A 15,790-nucleotide genomic window follows, 5' to 3' on the forward strand; every position below is an offset into this window, starting at 1 on the left:
GGGTATCCTAAAATTCCACACAGCGACACATATTATTCCCGTTAGAAATATAGACAAATTATAGACACACACCCATCATATAGGCTGTTTTACCTCCATATAGGCTGTTTTACCTGTTGAAATGAATACAGTGTAGCAGATAAACACCTGTTGGAATTTGGCACTGTACAATTTCAGATAATTATAATCTGTATTCCTATTGGTTTCCTTCTAGCCAGTCATGATCCTTGACCATTCCCTCTCCACCGCCAAATGACGCACGGAGGGACTCTCCAGCAAAGCGGATTAAGGAGACGAAACCTGTCCCGTCAGCGGATTTGAACTGCACGAGGACTCAGATTTCCACAGGGAAAATATAGTTTATTTATATGTTTATTATTAGAATTTGGCCTTAAGAAACTCCGAACTCTGTAACCCGTCACCATGGGTATCTCAGAAGTACTTAACAAACTTCGAGATCGCGCAGATAAATTTCTAAATGAGAAAAACATGGTGACAGATTTCCTTGGAAAACTGGAGGAGAAAACGGGAATCAAGAAAAAAATGATTGCCCTAGGTATGTAATTTTTCTGTAGCCTATTCGGAGGACACATGTGTTGTCATGTTAATTTGATGTAGATGTTTAAATACCATTATGTCAAAGATGGAAACCTGTAGGCTATTAATTCATTGGAAGCGTACATTCGTCGAATGCGCAGCACATTTGTAGTCCTTGCTGTGAACACGAACTGCAGCCAATTGGAAGGCCTATAAGTAGGTTATGCTATGGCGCACAGTTTGGTATTGACCAACAGGTGTGTTTCTTTAGACACACACTCTTCAGATGAACCTCTACCTCTACCTACATTGTATAAATTATAAATATGAGATCTACCTAATAATATTGTAATGAAAGATTATTTTCATTCGATTTTTAGGAACATACATATTTGAATGGTGCAGTATTATAATTGAAAATACTACTGCTATTACTGTATGTAAACAAAAACAACCAAACTTCCTTCAGATACTTCACTGTCACAAATCCAACCACAGTGCCATGTCTTGGTAGTTTCCGACTGTCCGTTATGTTGAATGATTCATTGTCACCCTCCAGAGGACTTTGGCAAGGCATGGGCCAGGAGTGTGTCCATGCCAGTGGCTTGCACTTACTGTATACTGTTCCATGTCACATGTTGGTATTAGCCCTAGACAGCACCACCATAGAGAGCCTTGTGCCCTTGTGCCATGGGCTCAGTTGGGATGATGTAATTACCCGTGCCTGGTGCACAATGATACCCACATACTTCCACGAACCCACAATTGCTTCCAGCACATTCTCAGTACTGTTTTATTCAACAAGGAATGATAAGCCACAAGCATGCATGAGACTAGAGAGTTGTCTCTGGGTGTAGAGATGAACAAGGAATCAACAATGCCATAGAACAACTGTAGTCGCCTGTAGACCTAAATATGAGAGTAGGCCGATGTAAGTGTATCATCACTGGCAAACACATCCTTTTGTAGATTGGACTATTCCCAAGTTCTAATTTCTTAAATGTTTCTTCTGCAGCTGTTACAAGGCATTCTCTCTCTTTCTTTCTCTCTCTCTCTCTCTCTCTCTCTCTCTCTCTCTCTCTCTCTCTCTCTTTATTTCCCCAGAATTATGAAATCAGTTATGTGTTGCTATCAAGACAATTATGCATTTTGCATGACATTCTAAAGTTCTGTAAATCCTTCACTATCAGTCAATAGCAGCATTTGAGACTCCTCTCACAATTTCCCTAAGACTACTTACATTCTCATGAAGTAGCAGTGCACTGCTTGATTAGGATCTTTGTGCAGTGTAATGCTTGACCTCTCGTCACGTGTCTTGTGTTATCAACAGGTGCAGTGTCTCTGACGGGACTGTATTTGGTATACGGCTATGGCGCCTCCCTCCTCTGTAACATGATTGGATTTGTGTATCCTGCATATTACTCGTAAGAACAGTAGCAAACTAGCTTTAAAGTTATATGTTTAAGCTAGACCGTTTATGTGTTGCCATTTTATGTTATGTAGTACCTTACCTCAATTAGGGCTATGTAATGTTGGGTACTGTTTCCACTCTTCCATGTAGAATCAAAGCCATCGAGAGCACAAACAAAGAAGATGACACAAAATGGCTGACCTATTGGGTGGTCTACGGAATCTTCAGTTTGGCAGAATTCTTCTCTGACATCTTCCTCTACTGGTTTCCTTTCTACTATGCTTTCAAGGTAAGGTGATAATCAGATGTGTATCACACAGACAGACTGTGTGCCTTACATTCTAAGCAAACTGAAAACTGCTTCAACTCACTCATTGTGACCAACCACTGACCTTACAGTTACAATATAATTCAAAATCACTATAGGCTACGGAATTTAGCAGCATATAACACTTAATAAGCAATTAACAAGCTATTATAAGCTTGCTATACATAAACATTCATAAGTACATGTCAATAAATTCTCGGTATGCTGTGAAATACTTGTGACCTGTATTTATGCTTTATTGGGCTCCTGGAGGTGTCGTGCTTTGCTTATGTGGTTACGGCAGTATGTGGTGCCCTTCAACATGTGTCAATCATGTTCTTGTTTTTTTCCCACCCTCTTTGCCAGTGCCTGTTCTTGTTGTGGTGCATGGCCCCCGTCACATGGAACGGCTCTCAGATTCTGTACAACCGGGTGGTGCGGCCCTTCTTCCTCAAGCACGAGGCCACCGTGGACAGCATGGTCAATGACCTCAGCGGGAAGGCCATAAACGCAGCCGAGTCTGTCACCAGAGAAGGTACAGAGGCCCCTGATGGCCCAGTCCAGAAACAGCTAGCTCCTAGCCCCAGTGCATTTCATGGACACCTTAAAGTGAAGTATTATCTTATTTTCGACTTCCCTAGGGTGTTGTCGTTTCCTACAAACTGTTTTAAAATACGTTAGTAGGTTATTTACCAATGTCCAAAATCTCCTTGCAAGTATGTTTGGAGAATGTACAGTGCATTCGGAAAGTATTCAGACCCCTTCCCTTTTTCCACATTTTGTTACATTCCAGCCTTATTCTAAAATTGATTAAATAAATAATACCCCATAATGACAAATTGAAAACAGGTTTTTGCAAATTATAAAAAATAAATAACATAAATGCCTTATTTACATAAGTATTCAGACCGTTTGCTATGAGACTCGAAATTAAACTCAGGTGCATCCTGTTTTCATTGATCATCGTTGAGATGTTTCTACAACTTGTTTGGAGTCCATCTGTGGTAAATTCAATTGATTGGACATGATTTGGAAAGCCACACACCTGTCTATATAAGGTCTCACAGCTGACAGTGCATGTCAGATCAAAAACCAAGCCATGAGGTCGAAAGAATTGTCCGTAAAGCTCAGAGACAGGATTGTGTCGATGCACAGCTTTGGGGAAGGGTACCAAAAAAGGTCTGCAGCATTGAAGGGTCCCTAAGAACACAGTGGCCTCCATCATTCTTAAATGGAAGAAGTTTGGAACCATCAAGACTCTTCCTAGAGCTGGCCACCCGGCCAAACTGAGCACTCGGGCGAGAACGGCCTTGGTCAGGGAGGTGACCAAGATCCCAATGTTTATTCTGACAGAACTCCAGTTCCTCTGTGGAGATGGGAGAACCAACCATCTCTGCAGCACTCCACTAATCAGGCCTTTATGGTAGAGTGGCCAGACAGAAGCCACTCCTCAGTAAAAGGCACATGACAGCCCACTTGGAGTTTGCCAAAAGGCACCTAAAGAACTTTCAGACCATGAGAAACAAGATTCTCTGGTCTGATGAAACCAAGACTGAACTCCTGACACCATCCCTACGGCGAAGCATGCTGGTGGCAGCATCATTCTGTGGGGATGTTTTTCAGCGGCAGGGAGTGGGAGATTAGTCAGGATCGAGGGAAAGATTAATGGAGCAAAGTACAGAGAGATGCTTAATGCTTAGCGTCATACCCAAGAAGACTCGAGGCTGTAATCGCTGCAAAAGGTGCTTCAACAAAGTACTGAGTAAAGGGTCTGAATACTTATGTAAATGTGATATTTCAGTTTCTTATTTTTAATACATTTGCAAACATTTCTAAAAACCTTTTGCTTTGTCATTATGGTGTATTTATTGTGTGTAGATTGATGAGGGGGAAAAAAACAATTGTATCAATTTTTGAATAAGACTGTAACGTAACAAATGTGGAAGAATTCAAGTGGTCTGAATACTTTCCGAATGCACTGTAGCAATCAATGCTAGTGGAAATGGGTTATATCATTTTGCGGTCAGTACATTCAAAAGCATGCCCAACAACTATTGTACCTGATTTGGCTACATAGCTCATTTCCCTCTGAAGTCCCTAAATGGCTTGGTATTTCACAGTATAAATCCTATTAGAGAGCTGTGTGTAACACTGCACCCATATAGATGCGGTAAAGAGGTCAATGGAGTGCAGGCCGTGGGGGATAGAAGAAGGACGCCGTGTTGGTGCAGATTCAACCAATCTGATCTAACAAAGTGGATATTGGTCAAATCTGTCATGATTGATGTATTGTAACAGGCCCACAATGTGATTACTAAAGTTCGGTTAGGATATATTTCTCTGTTTTTCGCTGCATTACATTTAGAAGTTGTCCCTTTTCAGGTTTAGAAGAAGTGACTGCTAAATGCTAACGCCTGTTCGTATAAGCTGGTAGCATAGCTAGCATACAGATATGGTTGGTGGTAGTCAGTCGTTTTTAACTGATTGGTGACGATGACATGGATATGTATTGGGGTTGACATCCATACGAACATTATACTCCGATTTTTACCTCAACGTAGTGTGAAATGTACATATAATCAATAGCCTAAATGTAGGCTAATTTAGCTGGGGGCAATGAGGATATTCAGGATCTTTCTCCCACACGTTTCCATGTCATTTCCATTGTTTTGGTTGAGTTCCTTTGAACTCTTTACTGCATCTATTGAGAAAACATTGAGGATATATTTAAAGTGCTGTTGGCTGTGAGGTCACACCAGTGATGGATTTCATAAGCTGGCAAATGGTCCAGCAGGGATTAATGATGTCAACTGAGGTCATAGACAGCTTACAAAAGGTAGACGGAAGGATGGCAGGAACCAGGTCAGCTGATATAAATAGAGGTAGCTATTTTCAACCTGTGAAAGAATGCATACTTACTGTGAAAATAATGCAAAGTATACAGAATAAACAAATTAGCCTAAATATTGCTATCCATTTAAGTTTCAGTAAAAACGGAGATATGCTTTTGTGTGTGTGTGTGTGTGTGTGTGTGTTTGTGTGTGTGCGTGTGTACATGCATGTGTGTTTCAGCCTTGATTGTTTGTATACATCCTTTCCAACTGCTTTTGCAATTTCATGTGCACAGATCACTTACTTGTTTCTGAAGCAACCTTCATGTAACTTTGTTTGCATGGGGACTGTATCTTTCTCTCTTTCCTGTCTGCCCTCAGTCCTTCAATCACTGGTGAAAAACAAGACTTTAGTACCACACGCATCAGGGGCCAAAGGCTTACCCAGCGCATCAGGGGCCAAAGGCTTACCCAGCACATCAGATGCATCAGGGGCCAAAGGCTTACTCAGCACATCAGAATCAGCTGTATGTAAAACAAACTCTTTTATTTCTGTAACAAACTCTTTATTACTTGATTTCCTTTGCCATTAGTTAGTGCCTAACACTGCCCCAGCTAAGCTAATATAGTCTCACTATTAGCTTGTTTGCATGTCAGCTGTGTGTTGTTTCCCTAGAGTATGTGTTGTCTATATAGTGCCTTCAGAAATGATTCATACCCCTTGAATTATTCCACTTTTTGTTGTGTAACTGCCTGAATTAAAAATGGATTAAATAGATTTTCTTTCTAACCCATCTACACACACCCCATAATGACAAAGTGAAGACATGTTTTTAGAAATTTTTGCAAATGTATAGAAAATGAAATACAGCGATATCTCATTTACATTAGCCAATTAATTTAACATTTTAGACATTTAACAGAGCGACTTACAAAAGCAATTAGGGTTAAGTGCCTTGATCAAGGGCACTTCGACAGATGTTTCACCTAGTCGGCTCAGGAATTTGAATCAGTGACCTTTCGTTTACTGGCCCAAAGCTCTTAACCTCTAGGCTACCTGCCGCCCCAATTCTTTATAGAAGCACCTTTGGCAGTGATTACAGCTGTGAGTCTTTCTGGGTATGTCTCCATAGCAGCGGGAAGATGTTTGGGAGTGCTGCACTTTTTTTTACCCGTGCTACAGACACCTATATCGGTCTGCTAACACAGGACTAGTAAAGGCCCAGAGCACTACTAATATATATATTTGTATTCTTTTTATTCCTTTTTTAAAATTATTTTTCAGGGGATGCTGCAATTTCTTTTTGAATGAGTAGGTGTGTCCAAACTTTTGACTGGTACTGTATGTCTCTAAGAGCTTTCTATACCTGGATTTTGCAACATTTGCCCATTATTCTTTAAAAAATAATTCAAGCTCTGTCAAATTGGTTGTTGACCATTGCTAAACAACCATTTTCAGGTCTTGCCGTAGATTTTCAAGTAGATTTAAGTCAAAACTGTAACTCGGCCACTCAGAAACATTCATTGATTTCATATGATTTGATTCCCTGTCTTATTGGTAAGAAACGCCAGTGTAGATTTGGCCTTGTGTTTTAGGTTATTGTCCTTTCCTTTCCCAGTGTCTGTTGGAAAGCAGACTGAACCAGGTTGTCCTCTAGGATTTTGCCACAACTATGCTTAAAAATATGGAGAGTGCCCCAAACATAATACTTTATATTCAGGACAAAAAGTGAATTGCTTTGCCACATTTTTTGCAGCATTACTTTAGTGTCTTGTTGCAAACAGGATATATGCTTTGGAATATTTTTATTCTGTACAGGCTTCCTTCTTTTCACTCTGTCAATTAGGTTAGTATTGTGGAATAACTACAATGTTGTTGATCATCCTCAGTTTTCTCCTATGACATCCATTAAACTCTGTAACTGTTTCACAGTCCCCCTTGCCCTCATGGTGAAATCCCTGAGCTGTTTCCTTCAACTCTGGCAACTGAGTTAGGAAGGATGCCTGTATCTTTGTAGTGACTGGGTGTATTGATACACCATCCAAAGTGTAATTAATAACTTCACCATGCTCAAAGGGATATTCAATGTCTGCTTTTTTTTACTCATCTACCAATAGTTGTCCTTCTTTGCGAGGCCTTGGAAAACCTCCATGGGGTTTATGTTTTTTTATTTTTTTTATTTCACCTTTATTTAACCAGGTAGGCTAGTTGAGAACAAGTTCTCATTTACAACTGTGACCTGGCCAAGATAAAGAACTGCAGTTCGACACATACAACAACACAGAGTTACACATGGATTAAACAAACATACAGTCAATAATTCAGTAGAAAAAATAACATTTAAAAAAGTATATATACAGTGAGTGCAAATGAGGTAAGATAAGGGAGGTAAGGTAATAAATAGGCCATGGTGGCGAAGTAATTACAATATAGAAATTAAACACTGGAATGGTAGATGTGCAGAAGATGAATGTACAAGTAGAGATACTGGGGTGCAAAGGAGCAAGATAAATAAATAAATACAGAATGGGGATGAGGTAGTTGGATGGGCTGTTTACAGATGGGCTATGTACAGGTGCAGTGATCTGTGAGCTGCTCTGACAGCTGGTGCTTAAAGCTAGTGAGGGAGATATGAGTCTCCAGCTTCAGTGATTTTTGCAGTTCGTTCCAGTCATTGGCAGCAGAGAATTGGAAGGAAAGGCAGCCAAAGGAGGAATTGGCTTTGGGGGTGACCAGTGAGATATACCTGCTGGAGCGCGTGCTACGGGTGGGTGCTGCTATGGTGACCAGTGAGCTGAGATAAGGCGGGGCTTTACCTAACAGAGACTTGTAGATGACCTGGAGCCAGTGGGTTTGGCGACAAGTATGAAGCGAGGGCCAGCCAACGAGACCGTACAGGTCCCAGTGGTGGGTAGTATATGGGGATTTGGTGACAAAACGGATGGCACTGGTTGAATCTGTGTTTGAAATTCACTGCTCGACTGAGGGACCTTACAGATAATTGTATGTTTGGGGTTTAGAGATTCATTCAAAAATCATGCTAAACTCTATTTGCACTTATTATGTGACATGTTAAGCACATTTTAACCCTGAACCTATTTAGGCTTGCCTATTCAACCCCTAAACAAAGGGGTTGAATACTTATTGACTCAAGACATTTCAGCTTTTCATTTTTCCTTAATTTGTAAACATTTTGAAAAACATAATTCCACTTTGACATTATGGGGTATTGTGTGTAGGCCTGTGACAAAAAAAAATCTAAATTTAATCAATTTTAAATTCAGGCTGTAACACAACATAATGTGGAACAAGTCAAAAGGTGTGAATCATTTCGGAAGACACTGTAACCCCTGTTGTAGCCTCTAAGAAACCACTCCTTCATTCTAGGAGCTAGTATCAACTCTTAGTTTTAATATCTTATTTGATTGCTATTATTTGTCAGAAATAATTCAATGGTTTAATTGAACAGCAGAAGATGACAACACAGTGTGATTGAAAGTGCCAACACTATTGAAATGCATGTCATCAAAATAGAATACAATATGTATTTTATGGAGCATGTGTCAAGCCTCTCACTCACACTGTGGACCACTATTTTCTCTCCTCTGGCTGGTAAATGTTGTTGGTGGGATCATTCCTAAGCTGATACTCTGTACAGTCATGTGGAAGTTAATGGTGCTAACTAACTAATCCCACTCCACTGCAATCTGTAGACAATGGATACGGATAAAGCTGCCATTAGTTATTTTTCACGTAGTCACTTTCTGCAAGCTTGGAATCTGGGTCTATTGTTTAATTTTGTGAGTGTCTTGTTGGAGGAAATGCAGTAGAAAGCACAGCCTCGGCACAAAATAAGCTTTCAAAATGTTTTGGCAGAAATTTTAGCACAGCAACAGATGGCAAAGTCTGTAGTTGAGGGCTCTCCTCACCAACTGTTTTCTCAAGAATGAAAACGAGGATGTAAGTCAGCAAATCCGACTTGTGAGAAGAACACATGGCTGGATTAAAGATTCTGCTAGGCTTCTCTCCTCAGGTTTAAAAAAAAATACTAGGCCCACTACAGCAGGCATTACCTGAACTGTGAAAAGAGGTAGTCGACCATCAGCCAATTAGCCAATATTTCAATGATTCTAAATGTATGCTTCCCACTGCTTTGTGCTTCCCTTTCGTAATATGGTTGTGAAGCTCTTTTGAAAGTAATTCTTCCTCACTGTCTTGTCTGTTCCTATTCCATGTATATTCAGAAGATTATCAATGAGTTGATCTACACTGAACCCACTGTAGACTAATGGTAAGTGTCACACAGTCACACTGTGTGTGTATACAGTATCACTCACTGTATTCACCTGGTCAACCACAAGGTTTTGTGGGCAGTGGCTGAATCTGGTGGCATAGATTGCTATTTGCATTAACCAAGTGCTCTATCCTCCTAAAGGAATAGTTAATTACTAAAGTTTGTCAGATGGTTTTAGACTTCCAAATTCGTCTCACGTCGTATGAGTCCATGTCCCATGCCATTTGTTGTGTAGATCCAGCTATGCCGTTTTCCCAAATGAATGAGAAAGATATGGGCACCGTCTACTTTCTGTACACTCCCCTTCATATGTATTTGGACAGGGAAGTAAACGTTGTACATTTCTTCAAGAATCAATGGGAACATATCATTCATTTATAAGTCCAAAAATGTATGTAGCAACTGCAGATTGCCTCTTTGTGTGAATTTGTCCAAATACTTATGACTTCCTCAACTGGGGAGACTAGATGCATGAAGTGCTTTAATTTCTAAACGGTAAAACAGATATGTATTCTCAAATAAAAGGTGACATTCTGTACTGTGGACTCATGTGAAACATTTGATCTCAAATCAAAAATGGTGGAGTATAGAACCAGATTTGAAATGTTATCTTCACTGTCCAAAAACATATGAAGGGGAGTGTATACTGTGCCCATATTTCTCTTTCATTTGCCTATATTTCTCATGTCATTTTGACATAACTACTTTGAGTGTCTTACATTTTATTTTGTGAACTATGAGCAACTACGAGTGAAATATGAGCAACTATGAGTGAACTTTGAGCAAGTGTATTTCATTATCTTTACAGACCAACAAGTAGAGGCATTCAACCAAGACAAGTCTCAGTGATGGTACTGATGACACCAAACCATGCCAGATTCACAGGAAAGTCTTCGGGTTTCCATGTTGACTTGCAAACTGCTGAACCACTAATACTTATGATTGGAAAACAATGACACAAGTCTGACAGAGATTGGGATACCATTACACAGACAGATAACGGGACAGGAAAAAAACATAACCAAGGTAAAATTCTGCTTTATATCAACCAAAACCATTGCAACTGAAAAACACTTAACATCCGCAAGGTTGTGGGTGGTTAGTTGAATGGTATGCAATGTCTGATATTTTGACCTTCTCATCACCTGATTAGAGTAACTGAATTTAACTGGTCTTTGGTTTACAATCAATGCAGTGTCCTTGTCCGCAGGAGTGTGTGGGCTCAATGCTTCAACAATAGCCCACAGTGTTCTGGTCTTGGACTTCATTGCTTTAGTTTTCACCGTTGTTCTTTGTTTCTTTTTGGACATGTTTTTCTCTCTTTGTGTCTTGTAACAGTTTTGTATAGTCGGATCTAGGCCATATGAAAATGAAATTGACACATACCTCTACTGTAAGTTAGAAATGCATTGGGTCTTGGAATCCTAGTGATATTGTCCAATGGTAAATACTAGTACTGTGTATTTAACCAATCATTTAAGTTGAAGGAGAAAGCGTAATAAATGGTACGTCATGAGTTATGCAATTATTTATTTCAAAAACATTCCTTTATTCCTTTTATTATACATGTACATATGTTGTACTCTCAAAAGGACGTAAAGTAAGTTGTACCTTGTGTATCAATAAAAGTGTCCTCATCTTATGCAGTGTATTGCTTGTCATTATGATGATCACTGATTGTTTGGCATGGATCAAAGGAACTAATGCCGCGTTCAAAGCAACTGGGAACTCGGAAAAATACGAGACAAATCATGACGTCAGTGATCTTCCGGTCGATGAGTCAGAGCTCGAAAAAGAATTGTGTGAATTGTTTGCTGTAAAAGACTGTGTGATACCCTCTATATGCAATATTCCAGTCAAGGAAAAAGTAACATACCTTGGGATTACCATATCGAGTGATCCATGTGGAAAGATGCTCATTAAATTGTATACCTATTATTGAAAAAAACAAAAAGAAGTTGAACCATTGGTTGCAGAGGGATTTATCCTTGAAAGGTCGAGTATTGCTTTCTAAAGTTGAAGGTATCTCCACACTTACTTATGCAGCCCAGTACCTATATCTTGACAACGAAATAGGTAAAGCGGTTGACCAGGTGCTTTTCAACTTCATCTGGAAAAATCGTACACATTATATTAGGAAATCTGTCGTTATGAACTCATATGAATATGGTGGTCTCAATTTTTTTGATTTTCCTACTTTGATTAATATTTTTAAGATAAATTGGGCAAAACATTTTTTAAAGAATCCAACTTCAATTTGGAATTTCATTCTTCATTATATCTTCTCCCGTTTTGGTGGCCTCAATTGTATGTTACTTTGTAACTGTAACATTGATAAGACTCCTGCAAAATGATCTGCTTTTCATAGAGAAGTATTCTTAGCGTGGTCGTTAATATATAAACAAATTTTCCCCGCATTGGTATTTCATTTGGAACAATAAGGACATTTTGTATAGAAACAAGTCTTTATTTTTTAAGAACTGGTTCAATAATCATATCCTGCTGGTGAGTCAACTTTTTAATGCAGAAGGATTGTCACTCAATTATGAGGAATTTTTATCTCGTTACAATATCCCTGTAACACCTAGAGAGTTCGCCATAGTCTTTGATGCTATTCCATGTGGAACGCTCATGTTATTTAGAGGTGTAGCCAGACCTCACCTTCTTGACCTACCCTCGCTTAATCCAGTTGACTCTCCAATAGGGAAAATATGTTTCTCCTTCCTCCCTCAGAACAACAGATCTATACGTGCTTTATTTCAAAGGGATATTGTCTCCATTCCTTATGTCACAAGTTACTGGAATACATTGGTCACTAATATCTGTTGGAAAAAAGTCTGGTTATTACCACACAAATACTTGCTCGTTAACAAGGTCAAAGAGGTCTGAAGAAACTCTCAAAAAAAGACATTAACATTGATTGTACTTTTGTGTTGAGCATCCAGAAACAGTTTCACATTTACTTTGGCATTGTCAACATGTAAAACAATTATGGAAAGATATTCACAGTTTTATAATTGTTAATATTCTTGATGACTTTAGTTTTATGGGAGAATGTGCTGCTCGGTTTCCTTAACCATAATAAAGATAAAGAAAAACAATTTTACCTCATAACTGTGCTAATGGAAAAATGTCATATTCATAAATGTAAATTCACTAATAAAAAAACACTGTTCCGTGTTTTCTATAAGGAATTCGAGCAGTACAATAAGACCATTCAACATTCTTCTAATAAGAAAGTTGTTAAAACAATCAATATGTGTGCTTCTTTTAAGGTCTTTGTATAATCTGTCATTTGTTGTACCCCCTAGCATGTTATCATTGTCTATTTGTGTACTTATTGTATGTATACAGACTATTCTACATTATAAAAATAAATTTCAAAAAGAGCTCTAGAAAGAGCCCGAGTTCCCGAGTTGAAAGACCGTTCAAATCGATGTTTTCCAGTCGGAGCTTGTTTCTTTCTGAGTTCCCAGTTGTTTTGACCGCAATGAAGTCGGCAGTACGATAGTTTTGAACGCGGCATCTGCTTGTCAGGACTAGAAAATCGGAAATGTCCAACATTTCCTAGTTCCGGCTAGCGCCTGAACTCGGCAAAAGCATTTTAGAGGAAAGAGTGCTCTCTAGTCGTCATCGTCATTATTGGTTCAACTCCAATCAAAAACGGCTTCCAAATTGCATGAGGGCAATAAATACAATTGAATGTATTATTATTATGAATAAAAAAAAATATTGATAAAAACATAGGATTAAAAATACAGCGAAGGTAAATATATATATATATATATATATATATATATATATATATATATGAGCAATGACGTGTCCGTCTCACACGAATGACGTGTCAACTTCAGCTCACGCACAATCCGTTGTTTTGCCTCTACCTTGTAGCCAGCTAGCTATGAATATTGTTTCAAGTTGTGTTGTATGTAGAGTTAGCGACGTTTGCCCGACAGCTTGGTGAAATTGCACCGTAGAAAGTATTCAGTTAGCTACCAACAGAGAAGTGGTACGTTTAGAAGACCCCGCAACACCATTGGCTTGCTTAGGAAATCTGACAACAGGACTCTGATGCAAACTGTTTCGTAGCTAGCTACATGTATAGACATAATATTAAACGGTATCATTATTCAATATAGTACGCTCTGCAGAATGAATATCAGCATGGGTGCCAAAAATAAGAAGCGAGTGGTACTTCCAAGTCGACCAGATCCGCCCACTGTAGAGCAAATTCTTGAGGACATCAACAGAGCCTTTTCGAATGATCCAGTCTTCAACGTCCTGGAAGATGGCAACCAAGGTACGCACTATGCGCCTTTGAATCAGGGTTGTATTCATTCGTCTGATTCCGTTGCAAAATATTTTACAATGGAAACAGTTTACTCCAAACGTAAATCGTTTTGCAACGAAAACGAGTTTCTATAGGACAAATTCGTTTAGGTCACTTCCCGTTTCATTCCGTTTGCTCTGTTTGCTTCCGTTTAGTTCCTAGAGTAAACGGCAAAGAATCATACTAATGAAAACACCCCAGTTCATCAGTCAAACAGATGGCAAGTCATTAAAGGTAGGCTCAGCGAAATGACGTTGCCACGAGTAGCACCAAACCAGCGAGGAAAGGTTGAACCTCGCGCTTCACAGTTGTTTCGGAAATTTACCGACTGTTTACTTTCTGCATCTACATCATATCGCTGAGTCTACGTTTAAGTAGCCTGTTCATTGCCATGGTAGCCTGCCTTATTACTGTGAATTTAAACAGACACTTTCACTTTATTTCACCTAATGTAATGTTGACCTTTCAGCAAATGGTCTTCTTGATTAGACAGCCTATATGTTTTAACAAACCTATAGAACTAAACTGGATGTTGTCCCCTTCCACAGATGCCAAGAGGGGGTCCTCAGACAATGAAGCAGAGACAAAGTACCTTCAGAGCCGCAGGTACTTGGAGATGAACGAGCGGCTTCAGGAGGTTAGAGGTGAACTTATACAGCAGAGGGAGGAACTGTGGGTGGCCAAAGAGCAGTTGGAGATCAGTGTGGCTGAGGTCAAAGGGAGAGCCCTCTGACCAGTCTTCCCTCACAACGCAGGGCTGGGGGAGCACATTACCTCAGCTTAAACAGATTAATCAGGAATTAACTTGGCTTCCTTGAGTCATGCCACCTCAATCTCGCAGAGGAGTGTCTCATAGCAGAAAATAGAAATTGGACACAACAGATTGTTGTTCCGAATCATTGTTGGAGTTTAAAATTGTCTCCATAAATTGGTGTGACTTTTCACGAAATGTTAAAGCAAATTAGTTATGTGTATTGTCTACATGTTCTATAATGACAATTAATAAAATAATTATTTGTGAACAAATATAACTTGGTTTTTGATGTTCAATCACACTGACATGTGCAGGAGTCAGGCTACCGCTCATATGAATGTTATATTTTAACTTAAAGGTCATTATGTAGTTAATGCAATGATTAAGTACATGTCAGTGTAGAGTATATATTTGTTTATCTTAATTAGCTCAGAAAACTGTCAGTCTATGTCCACATTTCATTGGCATGAATGCATGTTTAGTCGATATAATTGAAAGCTCATATTATATTGCTTTGATATATTCAAGAAAAAGTCAAATGAAGCTTTAAGTCAGCCAGGTAAATGATACACGTCCACAATTTATTTGATGAGAAAATGTATTATGATGACTTTCATTCCTTGGCCTATATCACATGGTACCATTTGTCTATGGCCCTGTTTATACATGGCATGAGATTTCTTCTACCCCATATCTGATCTGCTATAATCCTTTTTTCCTTTCACCCCATGGTCCAACTTAATTTCGCCTATCCTAGTTGTAGCAAAGTGAGTAATATCAAAATGACACTGGTCTCACAGGATACCTAATTGCTAATACAGTATTCCAGTTCCGAGTCATGGCCGATCCAAATCGGCTTTCTATTCCACCTTGGGAGGGGATTTCACTAGACTCGTTCACAAATCTTTCCGGTGCTTTCAAGCATTGAATCTAACTTTACATAATTTAATGCCAGGTATAAACAAGGTCTATGACATTCATGGTGTACAACCTTGGATCTTTTAATCTGATTTGTAACATACATTATACAACATTTCCGTTGTAAGAACCTTTACAAAAGAGTTCAAGAATACTGTCTTGATCTTTGACAACTTTCCTATGTACTCCATTGTCACTACTAGTCTTTAAGGGCTGTTTATACATTATCAATGGCCATTGTGACAAAGGGGCTTGGTTAATTGCATTACTCAAATGCTTTGGAAATGTTACCTGACTCAATTTAACATTGTACATTAAATGAGAATAAACAGCTCTTAAATTCCATGGAAATCACGCCAGATTAGTTTAATTTCTGTCAAGCACTTCTCTCAATCGAGTTGTCT

At 39.0% G+C, this 15,790-nt stretch overlaps 2 protein-coding genes across 3 annotated transcripts; both read left to right on the top strand.

The window, feature by feature from the left end:
• The first annotated feature begins 423 nt into the window (after positions 1-423).
• LOC120055162 (receptor expression-enhancing protein 6-like) lies at positions 424-5,797 on the top strand. The gene is made up of 6 exons (XM_039003084.1): positions 424-556; positions 1,868-1,961; positions 2,099-2,237; positions 2,622-2,790; positions 5,468-5,613; positions 5,783-5,797. Exons 1-6 carry the CDS (start codon positions 424-426, stop codon positions 5,795-5,797), a joined length of 696 nt encoding a protein of 231 aa, XP_038859012.1.
• Positions 5,798-13,208: 7,411 nt separating this feature from the next.
• On the top strand, positions 13,209-14,738 carry c10h19orf25 (chromosome 10 C19orf25 homolog). Of its 2 annotated transcripts, XM_039001834.1 has the most exons (3): positions 13,209-13,393; positions 13,524-13,684; positions 14,263-14,738. In XM_039001834.1, the coding sequence occupies exons 2-3, from the start codon at positions 13,537-13,539 to the stop codon at positions 14,445-14,447; spliced, it is 333 nt and encodes a 110-aa protein (XP_038857762.1). In that variant the 5' UTR covers positions 13,209-13,393; positions 13,524-13,536; the 3' UTR covers positions 14,448-14,738. The 2 variants fall into 2 exon arrangements, with proteins under 2 accessions (XP_038857762.1, XP_038857761.1); XM_039001833.1 differs by having other exon boundaries at positions 13,209-13,684.
• Positions 14,739-15,790: the final 1,052 nt, after the last annotated feature.

The sequence above is a fragment of the Salvelinus namaycush genome, chromosome 10 (genome assembly GCF_016432855.1).
Source record: "Salvelinus namaycush isolate Seneca chromosome 10, SaNama_1.0, whole genome shotgun sequence".
NCBI lineage: Eukaryota > Metazoa > Chordata > Actinopteri > Salmoniformes > Salmonidae > Salvelinus > Salvelinus namaycush.

Coding starts and splice junctions, on each gene's coding strand:
- LOC120055162 (XM_039003084.1), top strand. CDS start 424: ATGGGTATCTCAGAAGTACTTAACAAACTTCGAGATCGCGCAGATAAA. Junction 2,238..2,621: donor CTTTCTACTATGCTTTCAAG/GTAAGGTGATAA, acceptor CCTCTTTGCCAG/TGCCTGTTCTTGTTGTGGTG. Junction 2,791..5,467: donor CGAGTCTGTCACCAGAGAAG/GTACAGAGGCCC, acceptor GTCTGCCCTCAG/TCCTTCAATCACTGGTGAAA.
- c10h19orf25 (XM_039001833.1), top strand. CDS start 13,537: ATGAATATCAGCATGGGTGCCAAAAATAAGAAGCGAGTGGTACTTCCA. Junction 13,685..14,262: donor CCTGGAAGATGGCAACCAAG/GTACGCACTATG, acceptor CCCCTTCCACAG/ATGCCAAGAGGGGGTCCTCA.